Below are 17,496 nucleotides of genomic sequence, written 5' to 3'. Positions count from 1 at the left end.
TAAAATTAATGCTATTATGCTGAGAAATGCTGGCAAAGATTTACAATAAATTTACAATAAATCTTATAAAAAAGATATATGTTGACAAAAATTGCTACTATGTTTGTTGTTGTGAACGAGCGAGTCACCAGAGGTCCATAACCGAGGTCTGTAACTGGGGTCCATACCGTAGGATACAGACCCGCTCGCCAGCCAATTAGAGCGCAGGATTTGGACCGCGAAAAAAATAATAGTAATTATTTAATACTGGTTTCAAATTCTCTAGCTTTTTTCAGTGAATAGCTTCATACTTATGACTGATTGATTGTCTACTGATTCGTGCAATTTCGCTTTTAAATCCTTACTATGCACACTTAGTAATGGATATTATGTATACGCCTTGGTTTAATTCATCTGTTCATTGAATTCCATCCTGTCGGGGTCAACAACCTTCTGAAAATGTAAAAATGATTATATTAGCTCGACACAAGCATGTGTTTATGTAACCTTTATTTCATTAAAAAGGTGTATGAAAATGCATCATAACTATAGTAATAAACATTTTAAAAACATTTTCATGTGATTTACATGTATATTCCTCGCTGTTAGGAAGCACAGACAATGAAACGTATAAAACAACGCGGGCGGACAGGGTAAACCGTGTATGATGGGAACTTGCAGAATGTCATGAAAAGCACTGCAATATTAAAAATGAAGAGGAGAGTTGGTACTTCACCAGCATAGAAAATTCACTCACTCACCAAATGTGATGATAAAGATGAAGGGGGGGGGGGTGTTTCTCTTATTTATTTTTGCTTATTTATTTTTTAAACCAAAAACATGACACTACCATGGTGGGAATGAATGTTGGGAACAGACAAAATGCCATCTGCATAACTCACCAGAAAAGTGGTAAAAGTTAATTAAAAAAAAAAAAAAAGACGTGTGCACACAGTAAAATTTTGTATTAATTATGGTGTTTTTTCTTTTGTTTATAAACATGGAAAGCAGTCGAAAAGCTTTTTGGCAGTTAAATGAGATTTTCAGTGATAGAAAAGGCACCGGATAGCAGAAATGACTCGTCATATGATGATGAATTCAACAGGATCAGAATGCAATCCTCCATTGTAGAACACGTGCTCAGCAGATGAGTTATTACTTGTTTCTGGCCGAAACCCAGACCAAAGAGATGACTAGTAACCAAAAATTAAGTCCGTCATTGTTGCTTATCTACAGTGGCTGATCTGTCTGTCCATCTAAAGCTCCTGCGAAATGTAGGCTGATCCCAGAGAGCTGTCAGCATGATCCAGCCTTATATGGCTTTGTCCATGAGTGCGCAAGAGTGTGTGGTCCCGAGTGGATGCAGTTGTGCCACCCTGCCCTTGCTCCACTTGCTCTGCATCCATCCCCATGCTTCGGTTCCTCCCGCCACCCTCACCCCCTTCTCCCTGTTCCCCACCGCTACCGTTCCTGTGCATATCCCAAGCTGATCTAAGCTTGACAGCCAGTGCCAGCACATTCTTCCCCACAAACACTGTGGATATCCTTGGGTCCCTGTACCAGAGTACACCCACAGCCCTGAGCCCCAGCGTCATCACGTTGATGGCAAACAGACTGAGCCACGGGTACACAGCTTCCCTGCGTGCTCGCCTCAGGCCTGGAAGTGCCAGCTCGGTGAGTGAGACACAGGGCAAGAGAAGCAGTAGCACATAGCAGTAGAAGAAGACAACACCATCAACCCATAATGGCACCACTGCACCACCCTGAGCCTCCTCCCACAGACCAGCTTGTAGGTCCAGCACATCTAGCAGGTCTAGCGCCACCCAAAGGAGCCTGGAACGAACTTCCTGCTTCCTGTGTGCCGGCGTCACATGCTCAGCTCCTGTCAGAACCAGGAAGAGTGAAGGAAGCCCCACGGAGAGCAGGAGAGTGAGGGTCTTGCGCGCCAATGGGTCAGCGGGCCGCCGTTCATGCCTGTAGTTCTGGCACACAAAGAAAAGCTTGAGCTCCAGTAAGGACAGAAACAGGAACCAGAGAGCGCTGGCAAAGGCACGTCTCGAGGAACGTGCCTCTGACGCCACGCCAGCCGACACAAAACGAAGCGCCAGTAGGAAGCCCAGGTCGCCAAGCGCCACAGCTGTGCATGCCCATGCAGCTGGCCAAGCCCTACTTCCACGCCCCAGCATGCTCTGTTCCAGGAGATAGAGGTCAAGCACAGCCATCGTGCTCACCGTCACCAGGGTGGACAAACACACCTGGGGTGAAGGCAACATGCCTGGAGTAGAAGGAGAAACAAGGACACTGTTAGAATGCAAAGTTATGTCAGATATCAGGGGATACTCTTGGAGGTTATAGGGTTTATACTTTTCACTATGGCTTGGCATACTAATAAGCATAAAATTCGAATATGCTGAGGAAAGAGAAAATTTACATGTTGCTCTCGTCATGCTTCTGCTATAAAATGATTCACTTACATCTGGTTGTATGATGGACCAGATAAGCTGGAACAAAAATGTATCTAAAAACTGGCATAGTGAATGTTTCCATATTCATTTCTGTAACGGGCAGTAGACTCATTCTTCCTGTGGCTGGGTTTGTCATTTCAGCTGTATTTGAACAACAGTGCAGTAGTTTTGTCTGCTGATGTGCAGAATGAAGGAACAAACTGGACACGCATGTGATCTTTGGTGTTTGTTTTTTTGCAGTTTTGCATTATTTTAATACACACGGATGGAATGCTACATCTGAAGAGCTGAGATGGACGACTGGATAATTAGTTGTTTTTTTACCTTCCTTAAAAATTATCAATGCACAAGTCCATTCTTCAAGAAGTAGCTTTCTTCATCCTAGTATATTTGTGCATTTTCCATGAGGTCACCTTGTTACAAATTTGTCTTATACTCAAGACTCTAATCACCATGTTGCCATCTTATTTACCACTAATTAATTGTGTTAAAATTGAGGTCAGGCACACTGATTAAAGCTTGTTTTCTCTGCACTGCCAGTATGTTATGAAGGATAGCACTATTAAGACGGCTTTTATTTGCAGGATCGTTTTTTGAAACGGTAGCATTTATAACGTGGTGCAGATGCATACAGTCCACAGCTCTAACAAACTATAAGACAAGGTGCTATTACATGCTTGTATATACAGTATACGTTCTTCTTTAAAGGGAAACTGAAGGCAATTTTTTTTAATCAAAATTCATTCTATAAAATGTAGGAATGCATTTCTGACAGCTATTTTGTCACTGCTATAGCAAGTTATGAGTGTCTGAAATATGCTATGAAATACATCAGTCCATATGTCAAAGCAATGGCCGTAAACGAGATTCGCCGAGACCTGTGCAAGACCTCGTAGGACGGAAGTAAAACGTACAGCGGAAATCAAAGTGACCAACATCTGCCAGCATTGTCAAAAGACGTGCGCGCCCTCCTTTGAATGCTGACGTAATCAAGCCAGAAGTTTTCTGTGTCCGAAATCGCCCCCTACTCACTATATAGGGCACTATATAGTGGGGATGCCATTATGTAGTGCTGTCTGAAACCTTAGTGAGGATTATTTACACCCTGTATGGTGCACTCAAAGTATCCCAGAATGCATCATGAAAAGTAGTTTACAATGATGGTCACTAACCAAAGCAATATATCCCATCATGCATTGCGGTCGCGCTGAAAAATCAAATTAAAACATTTTCAGTTTTGATTTAATAAAAGGCAGCGGCAAGGAAGAAAGTATTCAGCCTTGATTTAAAAAAACTGAAAGATGCAGGAACTTTGTATTGATTAATGTGGGAAATGCGCTCAGTATAATATGGATTTATCACAAAAATACATGCATGTATTTATTATTTTGAAAACCGACCAGCCGCCTGATCTGGCACGTTTTAATTGTGCGACAGTAATGACATGAATACCAGCGCGACGGACTAGAGTCTGAAAGCTTTTTTTTTTTTTTCATTTAACCAACGGTTCGAAGTCGTATGGAATAATCTCCATCACTTGATGAAGCTGGCAAATCTCGAAATGAATCTAAATCAGAATGATATAGCGATCTGGCTGCTGTGTAAACAGTTTTCAAAATGGCGGCGCCGACACGTCATGTTTGAAGTCTCGCACAAGTCTCGTGAAGATCGCACGGATAACCGACGCCTGCCACGGACCAAACGAACTACATTCAACATGGCTAAAAACCGAAAAGGCCGATAAGTGTAATACAATATGCCAATACGAGTCACGATATAAGGTTAATAAAACTGAAAATGTAATTGAATAACATGTTAATTAAGAAATAAAGCAAGTTTAAAAATGACTTCAGTTCTCCTGTAATGCAATATTTCTGCCAAGGACATGGTTATTCTTCTTATTGACTTGCATGGAGATTTGATTGCAATCTTTACACTCAAATCCAACGTGAACAACTTCTCAAAGGCCAATTGCGCTCGATGGCCTTTGAGAAGTCCACCGGGCAGCTTTGGGTGCTAGGAGCTGCTGTGATCAATGGCATCCTAATATGAAAATCATTAACATTTAAAAAAAAAAGTGGTAATGGCATCATTGTGAATACATTACATTACTCATAGCAGAGATTAATTGAATCTGTCCTAATGAGGAGGCTTGTACTGGATTACAGTCAATTACGTGTTTTTATTTTCGAATATTCAGGTCATGTATGCACAAAGATTTACACAAGCGTGTGTTTTCTGAATGAAACGGAGAGAACTAAGAACTAGAGTGAGAGTCCTATTGGGGAGGGAAGGAGACAGAGACAATGATTCATTCCCTTAGCTTTTTACAGACCTAATAAAATGTTAGTGCATGATGGTGATAGTCCATAAATAAGTCTAGGGAAAAGGAGCGAGGTGGTTAGTGACATGGTAAGGAATGAGGGACAAAAGGCACAGGAGACCACCGAGTGCAAAACCATGCACAGGAATAGACAAATGCGTTCGATACTGTGGAACGCTAGAAATTAAATGCATTAATCTGTAGCATGAAGGAAAAGTGTTTGGTAAATGACCTAGGATTATTAGTCTTCTCAGTGTAATGAAGAGTCTGCATTGCTGATATCTGATCAGATCTACAGACTTCCAGCCCTGAAACGAAATGGGATTTCAAAACGCCTGTCTCTGAAGATTAGAGTTGAACACAGTATGTCTGATAACGATTGCGGTATCAAATCCAAGCCTTGCATGTCTGGTTGATGGGATAGAGGAGGGTTTTCACACAGCTTTCAACCCGTAATTCACTTTGATATAAACGCAGACGTTCGCTTGAAGGTACTCCAGACATCAATAGCGACTGGACGTCCGGCGTTCCAGTAGACACCGTGTCCTGTTTTACTGCGAGTTTGGGGTCCACAAGTGTGAGCTCGCATGCATTATTCAAGCACAGATTCCCTGCTGTCCTTCCGTTCAATAGAAAAAGACGCAGATGGACATCTTGGTATTGAGAAACCGAGACGGGTTGTCGGACAGATGAACACGACCGTGTTCTGTGGGTTTGGGCCAAACCCACCGAACCGGATCAGTCTTCAGCTGTGTGTTGATATCTCATCTCATGAGGATTACAAATATAATCTGAGTGGTTTCCTGCTTATGTAAGATCAGTGTTATGGTCTGGATGAAGGGTCAAAACAGTCATCTGGTGATGCTTTGGATGGACAGGTAGGTGGGTGTGTTTGTTTGTTTGTTTGTTTGTTTTTAAATGGGTCAAATTTGAAAACACACACACACAGGTGTTCTCTGCAGTGTATTTAACTGTTATTACCAGGTTGAGTGTAAAGTTTAATTGTAAAGTTTGTGTGGCAGCGGTTCAGCCACGACTAGAAGTTTGTTACGGAGTGTTTGGAGGCAGAATATTTCGTAAACAGCAGTCTCAGTGTCTGGATAGTGTCAGCAGATTTGTGTTTTACCTTAATTTGATGTTTTCAGTCCAGTTGGTCCAGAATAATTCGTTTGTTTGTTGGATAAAATGCCGCTGCGCTTCGAACTCATCACAGACCGGTAAATCCAAAGAAGCCATTGAGGCTCCGCGAAAGAGCTGAGTGGCTACATGGGTCAAACCTGAAGCCGCGCGTCCTTCCGGTCGGGTCGGTGTAAACTCTGCGGATGCTCTCCGCCTCACAGCCCGCGAGCCTTTTTTTTTTTTTTTTCCGCCCCAAAACCTCGCGCGAGCGCCGACTGATAGTCGCGCGCGCACCAGCTTCACGCGCTCTTCCGCTGCACCAGGCCGGATGTTAAAAGTTTAATTCCGGCGATGGCACGAGCTCGCCAGCGTGTGGAAAATAATGTCATGAAGCGCGCGCGCATGGCTCGAGTTTATGATTGCGGCGCGTGATTTGTAGGCAGCCGACGTGCACTCGCTCTCCTCCTCTTCTCTCCTCCTCTCTTCTCTCCTCCTCTCTTCCATCCCTCCATTTAGTTCTCTCTCTCTCTCTCTCTCTCTCTCACACACACACACACACTCTTCTGGCCAAGCTGCTCGGAATAGCAGGCGGGCCGGTTTGAATTCTCAGTGTGTTTGGGCAGGGAAGGCAGAAGCCTTGGTTTGCAGGCTGTTGATTCAGTCAAAGCCACAGAGAAGAGAATCCCAGATTACTCTGCATTCAGTCATAAATTATTGCGTATCCGGATTATTTTGTAACTCTGAGATGTATACATACGGTGGTGTAGTGGTTAGCGCTTTCGCCTCACAGCAAGAAGGTTCTGGGTTCGAGCCCAGTGGCCAGCAAGGGTTTCCTCCGGGTGCTCCGGTTTCCCCCACAGTCCAAAGGTTAGTTAGCAGGTTAGGCTAACTGGTGACTCTAAGGCCAAGTTTACCTTAGACCGTATCTGTCTCGTTTTCTTCGCGGATGCACTGTCCGTTTACATTAAAACGCCGGGAAACGGGAATCCGCCAGCGTCCACGTATTCAATCCAGATCGTGTCTGATCCGGTGCTGTGTAAACATTGAGAATACGCGGATACGCTGTGCTGAGCTCTAGCTGGCATCGTCATTGGACAACGTCACTGTGACATCCACCTTCCTGATTCGCTGGCGTTGGTCATGTGACGCGACTGCTGAAAAACGGCGCGGACTACCGCCTTGTATCACCTTTCATTAAAGAGTATAAAAGTATGAAAATACTGCAAATACTGATGCAAATACTGCCCATTGTGTAGTTATGATTGTCTTTAGGCTTGCCATCCTTCCACTTGCAAGTGGTAAGTGATCTGCGCTGGGATCACACACACACACAGCGGCTCAGTCCCGAATCACTGCTTGTGCACTACACTCGCGCGCTCTGTGAGCTGCGCAGGGTCGGAGTGCGCACCCTCCAGAGGGCACTCGCTGTTCAGGGCGGAGTGATTTGGAGCACAGGATGCCTGCGGAGCCGAGCGTATCCGTGTATTGGTGTTGCTGTGTGCAGGCGAATCGTGTATTGGTGTTGCTGTGTGCAGGCGAATCGTGTATTGGTGTTGCTGTGTGCACACTAATCGTTTTAAAAACGTTAATCTGATGATCCGCTGATACGGTCTAATGTAAACCCCACCTAAATTGACCGTAGGTGTGAATGAGAGTGTGAATGGTTGTTTGTGTCCATGTGTCAGCCCTTGCCCGTAGTCAGCTGGGATAGGCTCCAGCTTGCCTGCGACCCTGTAGAACAGGATAAAGCAGCTAGCAGGGGCGATTTCTCAGAGACAACAAGGGAAGCCGAGCTTCCCCTAAAATTCTCTCCCCAAACTGCGGCGTCTACGACGTTGAATTCTCATTAAAACAATAACTTGCGTAACATAATATATGCCCAAGATTGTATTTATGTTCATAACTATCCTGTAACTTATTTGAGTGATGTCTGACGAACTTGCAGTTCGCTACGAGAATCACCTTTGCTGCCAGGCTGTAACCTTTCTTATTTCAATGGGCTCTATGGACTGGCAGCAGTGTTGCCAGATTGGGCGGTTTTAAGTGCATTTTGGAGGGTTTTGAACATATTTTGGGATGGAAAACGTCAGCAGTATCTGGCAACACTGACTGGCAGCCAGGTATCCGTTGCAGTCTACGAGACGGCTCTGAACAGCCAATTTCGGCTAGTTGTTATTGGTTAAAATCAACAAAATCGTCACTTCCAGGGAAGCCGGGCTTCTCTGGGACTAAACGAGACAGTGGGAGGGACAAGAAGCCGGGCTGATAAAGGATTATTGGAGGTAGTGTTTGAAAGACATGAGGAGGGCGGTACTTCGGCGAGGAACACGGAAGTATGATCAGTCAGTCCCTAGCGGATGTCGAGAAAGTGTAGTCGTGTGCTAAAGTGCTGTCCGAATTTCTTTTCATATAAACGGTTCTTCTCATTGATGTCTCTGTACATTACTCTGTAAATAAATGTAAATATTACTCGTTGTGCTCTGTTAACTTTCATCCATTCTATCAGTTTGATCATTCGTGAATTCACTCGTTTATTTCATTTGTAGTTCAATCTGGTTGTAGGCTAGCTTGAGCCTTATTGGGATCTGCAGTGCTAGCTGCTAACAGAAATTGGTGAAGTCTCTGGAAAGCACAACCAGCTGGTATGACAGGGTCACAGACCATTTTCTGGAAAAGGAGCGGAGGGCAGAATTTGTGTATAAATAGTGTTCATGAATCTGAAGTGTGTATATTGTTCAGTAATGTTAAGAGAATGGTGGGCTCTGTGTTATAGGTTATACCTGGGCATAATATTCAAGGTTCTGTGTGTTGCATAGCCTACCTGGTTATGAATTTCCAGACTTCGTTGAATAGCCAGTGATTTTTGGATGTTTGATATTTTTGATTAAGGATATGAGGCACTAGCCTGGCAAGCCAGACTATAACATGAAATGTACAAGCAAAAATACTTTCTGCCACTAGGTAGGGTTGTCTAGTTCACTATGCTAATGGGGCACACCTTTCTATGCTTTGATATCCGGCCTACAGGTTTTACGATGAATGCATAAAATGGGCTTCCCCTGTTTTAAAAACCAGCAGCCGCCACTGGCGGCTAGAGATAATGAGATGAGACAGGGGTGGCACAGTGATGGCCTTTTATTATCCCACAATGGAAAATTTGCATTGTTAGAGCAGCAAAATATATAAAGATAAGGCTGTGAAGGAGTAGTGCAAGAAGGTCCTGGGTTCGAGCCCAGCGGCGAGCGACGGCCTTTCTGTGTTGAGTTTGCATGTTCTCCGGGTGCTCCGGTTTCCCCGACAGTCTTTCAAAGACATGCAGGTTAGGTTAACTGGTGACTCTAAATCGACCATAGGTGTGAATGTGAGTGTGAATGGTTGTCTGTGTCTATGTGTCAGCCCTGTGATGACCTGGTGACTTGTCCAGGGTGTACCCCGCCTTTCACCCGTAGTCAGCTGGGATAGGCTCCAGCTTGCCTGCGACCTTGTACAGGATAAGCGGCTACAGATAATGGATGGATATTTATTCATACATACATGCATACTAGAGCGGCGGGTACAATTATCGACACCTTAAAGCAGATATGCAGAACCTTTATTTTTAAATACATTTCTGAGTGGATAGTATCTCCATCCTTGACTCTTGTATGCTGCATAAATGAGAATAAAAATATATATATATATATATATATATATATATATATATATATATATATATATTTTTTTTTTTTTTTTTGGGGGGAGTTAAAATCAACTGCAAAGTTGGCATTTGAGCTGCCCCACTGAGCCAGCCAGCCCTGAGTGCGTGACGTCACTGCGGTAACCGGTTTTAAGGCCGAGGCCTTTGACAGCTATAGACCATCAATCCATCCATTATCTGTAGCTGCTTATCCTGTACAGGGTCGCAGGCAAGCTGGAGCCTATCCCAGCTGACTATGGGCGAAAGGCGGGGTACACCCTGGACAAGTCGCCAGGTCATCACAGAAGATCAATCCATAACAGTTGTAAATGTCACTTAATTCCACAGGGTGTCAATAATGGTGGACACCGGTGAAAGTGATCACTATTATCGACACCTCACGTGACTTCTCAGACGTGCGTTTAGATACAAAATGGTGACTGTCAAATGAAAGAGTTTCGACAACGAGATCATGAAATATCGGTGAATTTGAAAAGTAAAAACATGTCCATGAGCGTTCCACCATGCTTACCTACTATGATGTTCAGGTTTTTCTCAACTTGCTGATCGTGCTTTAAAAAAAAATTTAAATAAAAATCCATCTCCGGTAACGAGCTGTGTCATCAGATGGCAAGATCAAAGGGTGAGGGGGGGTCTTCCAGTTGATTAATTAACCAATAATAACCGTTGTAACTGAAACTCACCTTCGTAAAATTTGTTTTTTTATCGGTAAATCTGAAAAGGTGTCGATAATAATGGACTGTCGATAATTAATTGTAGCTGCCGCTCTCGTGATTTTAGGTCCTGATCTGAGCACCCCTTTCTTTCTTTTCTTTCTTTCTTCATAGTGGAGCTCCAGCGGAGCACCATGCCTAAGAAAAAATGGTAAACCCATCGAGTCGATTTTTTTGTGGTTTGTACGTGTACCACCAGTCATACACACCGCCTAGTGGCCAGTGTTAGTAATTACCAGTCATACACACCGCCTAGTGGCCAGTGTTAGTAATTACCAGTCACACACACCGCCTAGTGGCCAGTGTTAGTAATTACCAGTCACACACACACCGCCTAGTGGCCAGTGTTAGTAATTACCAGTTACACACACCGCCTAGTGGCCAGTGTTAGTAATTACCAGTCAAACACACCGCCTAGTGGCCAGTGTTAGTAATTACCAGTCACACACACCGCCTAGTGGCCAGTGTTAGTAATTACCAGGCACACACACCGCCTAGTGGCCAGTGTTAGTAATTAGTCACACACACCGCCTAGTGGCCAGTGTTAGTAATTACCAGTCAAACACACCGCCTAGTGGCCAGTGTTAGTAAGTACCAGGCACACACACCGCCTAGTGGCCAGTGTTAGTAATTACCAGGCACACACACCGCCTAGTGGCCAGTGTTAGTAATTACCAGTCACACACACCGCCTAGTGGCCAGTGTTAGTAATTACCAGGCACACACACCGCCTAGTGGCCAGTCTTAGTAATTACCAGGCACACACACCGCCTAGTGGCCAGTCTTAGTAATTACCAGTCACACACACCGCCTAGTGGCCAGTGTTAGTAATTACCAGTCACACACACCGCCTAGTGGCCAGTGTTAGTAATTACAGTCACACACACCGCCTAGTGGCCAGTGTTAGTAATTACCAGTTATACACACCGCCTAGTGGCCAGTGTTAGTAATTACCAGTCACATACACCGCCTAGTGGCCAGTGCTAGCCAGTAAAGAAATAAAACAAGAGAGACTGGCTATGATATAAGAAAATTCTACAACCCAGAAACAGATGGGTGCTCTGCTTTTAGGCAGTGCCTAAATCTATATATTAGGCATATTTGTTGATGATCTTTTGTTGTTCTTTCTAATTTTTGCAACAGCTCAGAGATGAACTGATGCTCAAACGTATTACCTTTCCCCCCAGTCTTGGAATAGTATTGAATTTATGAGAGGAGGTGATTTATTTTCAGATGTAATTTGCACAGCGTCATCGAAGGAAATTGAGCATGATCTTGTTATCTGTTCCTTGCCCTCTGTAAATGCTCTGGCGTGCCAGTTTTCATCGTCTTAACATATAAATTCAAAAGGAATCTTCTGGAACAATCGCAATCTTTCTCTCTTTCTCTCTCTCTCTCTCTGTCTCTGTGTGCATGTGCTATTTTCTTTACAACCTTCCACCTCATCTTCTTTTGGTTGCAGGGGTCATTTGAGTGTGTGGTTTAATCAGACCCATGGAGAGAAAAAGGGGAGGCCAAGTCATCTTTCTTGTCACAATCATCTGTGTGCTTCACTGATTTTCACGGAGAGATTTTCTATTACCCAACTTCAATTTTTTTTTTCCCTGCCCCTCTCTGCTACACTCTCAAGCTTTGTCTTTAGTCCCAATGGGTGTCTTTGAAGGTCAATGAGCTCTAGTCTCTCTCCTTTTCTCTCTCAGCATAGGAAGAGAAAGGGAAATCGAGGGCACGGAGAAGTGGGAAGGAGGGAGTTGAAATTGTCCGGCATTGCAGAGTCATCACTCCCCCCCACCCCACCCCCTGACAGGAGCAGTGAAGTTTGGAAGGATGTGAAGGATAACTCTGGAGTGTTGAGGACCTGATTGCTGCTCAGATGTCCTCTAGCACAAAACAAGTCTCAATCCAACAACCTGCTCGTATACCCCATGGCCATCTGTCATACACAGGACCAGTGAGCTGTCAGCATGCGCGCGCGCACAGTTTACACACAGATGGTCTACCTGAAAACAAGGGAAGCCCAAATAGATTGCAGCTTTGATGTGTTGATCTAGTAGTCTACGCCTTGTCCAAATAGTTCTGCTTGAGCGGTCGATCTAAAAGGTTTTGTTTCAAGAGTTGAACAGCTCAGTGTCGGTCAGAGAATACTTTGTCCAGGACATAAATATTTTCTTCACGGACATCAATCATCTAGGTGTTTTCAAATGCAGTTTTGCATCATGCCATAGCTCATACTGTACCTTTTTGGCTTTATTGCCTGAACCACCTTCGCTGGGTGCCCTCTCCAAGTTTGAAGTCTTACGTTGGAATCCGGGAATTTAATAATTCTGAAGTTAATCAACGGCATGCCGTCCTGGTAGGAAGTTATGTGATGAGACGAGGGATATTGCAGCAAATGAAAATTAGGAAAACAGGAATCAGGGTAATTAACGAGAGTGCCTCACACTTGCACAGTTTAATTAACCCCGTCTCTGATTATACCCTGCCGTCCTTTGCCATGGCAATGAATTGCCCATGTTCACATACATGGTGTAGTTGATTCTCTTTTCCATCTTCCGTCATGCTCATGTACATGTCCTGTTCTACACACGGTACCACATTCATTTTAAATGTTGCCTAAACTAAATTTTCCTATGCCTTAAAAATGGCCATTTCTCATTAACCGCTTCACTCGTGCAGTTTCACACATTGCTCAACTGCCATGCTTGGTCATTGTCCCATAAATCTCGTTCTTTCCTCTGTTCATATTTGGCCTCTAAACACTGCTCTGTGCTTTTAACAATTTCAGCTAAAAGCAGTGTTACCTTGAAGAACTTCAGTTAAGGTTTTTTTTTTTTAAAGCTCTTTTTGGAAAAAGCATTTAAAAGTGTATATGTAAAAAGGTTTGGGGGGTAACTCATGTACACGCACATTTTTCATTACCTTTTCTTGTTAAAATGATGTACTGTAGCAGTGAAGGGTAGACCTGAATTCCAAAAGTACAGCACAACAGTGAGATGCTGCAAAGATATGTTGCATTTAATCCACCGAACCTAGTGCTACTTCTATTCTTCTGTGTTTTCCTTTGTGATTGTCGTGCCCCTATAGCTCCATGGCTTACCTGAAGGAGCAGACATTGAAAAACTTCAAAGCTATCTATTCTGAAGCTATGGTACCTGCTCTGGCCTAGAGTGTTTGTTCCTGAATAAACACACTCAAAACTGCACCCTGTTTACATTTCCAGTCAAATTTATAAAAGGTGGATTCAAAAGTTATCTTTTGAATTTTTGTTCGGAAAAGAAGAAATTTAACAGTAGATTGAGGGACCAGTTTTAACCATTGTATAATATTTATATAATGGATTTTGAAAGTTCGGCATTGCCTCGTTTATTTCTGTGATTTCTATTTGATTTATCATCGTCTCCTGATGTATTATTGAGACAGTAACCTAATTTACCTTCAAATGACAGTGGAAATGCCAGATAGTTTTGATGCCAACTTGATTGTTTTCTATTAAATTATTTAAGTGGCTTTTATTGTCCTTCGAGTGCAAATCTTTCTGTGTCAGATTCTGGTTCTGGAGGGTGCAGTGGTGTTACCATTACTAGGAAAAATATGTACGCAATAAAGTACAGACTTTGACCAAAAGGTTCAACTACAACAAATAAAAAAGGTGCCTAACAAGAGCTGATTACTTTTATGGATTCAAGTAGCCTATTGATCTCATGCTAAAGCAAAAATTAGCTCTGAATGAAAAATTGCTTTTGCAAAAGTGCTCTTTTTTAAATTCATATGTTCTTGTAGTCAAGTCACTAAACATCGAGTCCGGTCTCGAGTCCCCAGCGTTCAAGTCCGAGTTATTAAAGAAAATTTTCGAGTCAATTTCGAGTCAAGTCCGAGAACAAGACTCCAGCCGCACCATTTGATGGCGGCTGTTGCTGCCTTTATGTGAAACCGTCTGTTACTGTGTTGGACTAACGTTACTGCTCGACTGCCCCGTTCGAGTTAACAGACTACGGATAAAAAGCTTGTTCATCGACCAACAAGCCCCGCCCACTATCAACAGGGCAAATAACATGAGAGAGGGTTAACACGAGCTAGTTCATCGGTCAGCAAGCCCCGCTATCAACAGGGCAATGAACATAGCGTGTCACTTACTTCTCTGGGTGGAGTCTTGCCAAATGACAGCTGAAGTTTGAGGTTGTCCCCGTCGTCTCCTCGATAGTTCTTCTACATATGGAACACACAGCAGTGTATTTTTTTCCCCACTGCACGAGAAGTCTGTATAAGTAAAGCGGACAATCCTAGGGCCGTTCTCTCCAGGCGTTTTAGCGCCGTTAACGTTAGTTTGTTCCTGAACATGACGTATGAACAGGTGAATGTGCATTCTCTTGCACGAAATTAGTATAAAAATTAATGTAGATATAAATAGCTTATGCCAAATTATTATGGCATGTTACAAAAAATAAAGAAAAAATCAGAGTCCTCGTCTCCAATTTACGAGTCCGAATGCAGGTAATGCACGAGTCCAGGTCGGAGTCATCAGTGCTCAAGTCCTTAAAATTAGCGCACAAGTCAGACTCAAGTCCGAGTCCTGGATTTGAGTACTACAAGCCTGGTTCTTGTCAGTATATGCATTTTAGTTACAGTGCCTTGCAAAAGTATCCCCCCCCCCCCCCCTTGGCATTTTTCGGGTTTTGTTGCCTCACAACCTGGAATTAAAATGGATTGTTTGAGGGCTTGAATCATTTCATTTACAGAACATGCCTACAGCTTTTGAAGATGTGAAATTTTTTTTTTAATTGTGAAGCAAACAACAAATAGGACAAAATAACAGAAAAATTCAAAGTGCAACACTATTCACCCCCATAATGTGAGTACTTTGTAGAGCCGCCTTTTGCGGCAATTATAGTTGCAAGTCGCTTTGGATAAGTCTCTATCAGCTTGCCACATCTAGCCACTGGGATTTTTGCCCATTCCTCAAGGCAAAACTGGTCCGGCTCCTTCAAGTTGGATGGGTTCCGCTGGTGAACAGCATTCTTCAAGTCTGACCACAGATTCTCAATTGGATTGAGGTCTGGGCTTTGATTAGGCCATTCCAACACATTTAAATGTTTCCCTTTAAACCACTCCAGTATGTTTAGGGTCATTGTCCTGCTGGAACATGAACCTTCGTCCCAGTCTCAAACCTCTGGCCGACTCAAACAGGTTTTCCTCCAGAATTGCCCTGTATTTAGTGCCATCCATCTTTCCTTCAGTCCTGACCAGCTTTCCTGTCCCTGCAGATGAAAAATGTCCCCACAGCATAATGCTGCCACCACCATGCTAGATTGTAGGGATGGTGTTCTCAGGGTGTTGGGTTTGCACCACACATGGCATTTCCCATGATGGCCAAAAAGTTCAATTTTAGTCTCATTTGACCAGAGAATGTTCTTCCATGTGTTTGGGGAGTCTGCCACATGCTGTTGGGTAAACTCCAAACGTGTTTTCTTAAGCAATGACTTTTTTTCTGGCCACTCTTCCATAAAGCCCTGCTCTGTGGGGTGTACGGCTTATTGTGGTCCTATGGACAGATACTCCAGTCTCTGCTGTGGAACTCTGCAGCTCCTTCAGTGTTACCTTTGGTGTCTCTGTGCTGCCTCTCTAATTAATGCCCTCCTTGCCTGGTCCGTGAGTTATAGTGGGCGGCTGTCTGTTGTCAGGTTTGTTGTGGTACCATGTTTTTTTTCCATTTGATGATGATGGATTTGATGGTGCTCCCTGGGATCATCAAAGATTTGGATTTTTTTTTTTATAACCCAACCCTGACTTGTACTTCTCAACAACTTTGCCCCTGACTTGTTTGGAAAGCTCCTTAGTCTTCATGGTGTTGTTTGGTTAGTGGTGCTTCTTGCTTAGTTGAGTTGCAGCCTCTGGGGCCTTTCAGAAAAAGTGTGTATGTGTGTGTGTGTGTGTGTATATATATATATATATATATATATATATATATATATATATATATATATATATATATAGAGAGAGAGAGAGAGAGAGAGAGAGAGAGATGTGTGTGTGTGTGTGTGTGTGTGTGTATATATATATATATATATTAGTGCTGTCAAGCGATTAAAATATTTAATCGCGATTAATGTCGCGACTGTCATAGTTAACTCGCGATTAATCGCAATTTAATCGCACATTTTTGTCACATGAAAAACTATTGTAATTCTCTTATCAGCATAAAAAATTGAATGGGCTTGCTTTGTACCAATGTTTTTTTTTTTTTTTATTGCAGAGCATAACACGTCTTGTCACAGCCACTGACATCCATAACTTCCATATTAGATGAGAAAACCAAGGGATGAAAAATAAAGTGCATATCACTGTGAAAATAAAAAAAATGTTTTATTTTACTCTTCATTAGTTTCTTTTGAAGAGAAGCATTTGCCATAAAAGAAGAAAAAACATAACAAAAATAAAAACATTCATCATACGTTCAAAAACGTTCATCATAGTGTGGCACTGTATTATCTAATGCTCACTGCTTATAACTCTACACCTACCCGGTGGAGCTGAGCTGGGAAACTGAAGACTGAAGGAACAGTATTGAAAAGTATTTTTCCAGTCTCACCTGTGAAAGGTAATCCCATGTGATCTCGTTTGGACGGTAAACCTGTTGGTACAGTTAAACGCAGCACATGAATGAGGCATCTTTATTCTCGGCTACTGTCTAGACGCTATACCAGAGACGGGTGAAGAATCTCCACTTTGCCACATCCAATATGGCAGCGAGGATGTTTATATGTCTATGCCTTTCTCCATCACTCACACGTACTCTTATTGAAGCAGCGCGCGACAAGCCTCAACAGGAACTACGGGTGACTCGCAGGGCCAAATTAGAATTTGCGTTAACGGCGCTATTTTTTTTAATCGCGTTAAATTGAGATCGCGTTAACACGTTATTATTGTGTTAACTTTGACAGCACTAATTTTATATATATATATATATATATATATATATATATATATATATATATATATATATATAAGGGGTGTGCAAAAATATCGATACGGTGATATATCGCGATACTTTGTCTTCCGATTCAATATCGATACTCAAAATTTGAATATCGATATTTTTTCAAATAATAAAATCATGTTTCAGACGGGTTGTAAATCCAGTACGACTTCCGCACCTCTGCTCTGCGAGGTGTCGCTGTGCCGCTACCTCACTGCAAGGCACTC

The 17,496-nt window shown here is 42.9% G+C and overlaps 2 protein-coding genes across 3 annotated transcripts in view; one reads left to right on the top strand and one right to left on the bottom strand.

Moving 5' to 3' along the window:
* The window catches only part of mrpl11 (mitochondrial ribosomal protein L11), a 165,053-nt gene that overhangs the window by 110,138 nt on the left and 37,419 nt on the right, over window positions 1-17,496 (top strand). The window lies entirely within an intron of this gene.
* Window positions 568-6,196, bottom strand: tmem265 (transmembrane protein 265). The gene is made up of 2 exons (XM_060926947.1): window positions 5,894-6,196; window positions 568-2,254 (listed from the first exon to the last, which is right to left on the bottom strand). The coding sequence occupies exon 2, from the start codon at window positions 2,250-2,252 to the stop codon at window positions 1,236-1,238; it is 1,017 nt and encodes a 338-aa protein (XP_060782930.1). The 5' UTR covers window positions 2,253-2,254; window positions 5,894-6,196; the 3' UTR covers window positions 568-1,235.

The sequence above is a fragment of the Neoarius graeffei genome, chromosome 8 (assembly GCF_027579695.1).
Source record: "Neoarius graeffei isolate fNeoGra1 chromosome 8, fNeoGra1.pri, whole genome shotgun sequence".
In the NCBI taxonomy this organism is placed as follows: Eukaryota; Metazoa; Chordata; class Actinopteri; order Siluriformes; family Ariidae; genus Neoarius; species Neoarius graeffei.
The sequence above is the reverse complement of the archived record's forward strand: the minus strand, read 5'-3'. Positions and strand labels throughout refer to the sequence as shown.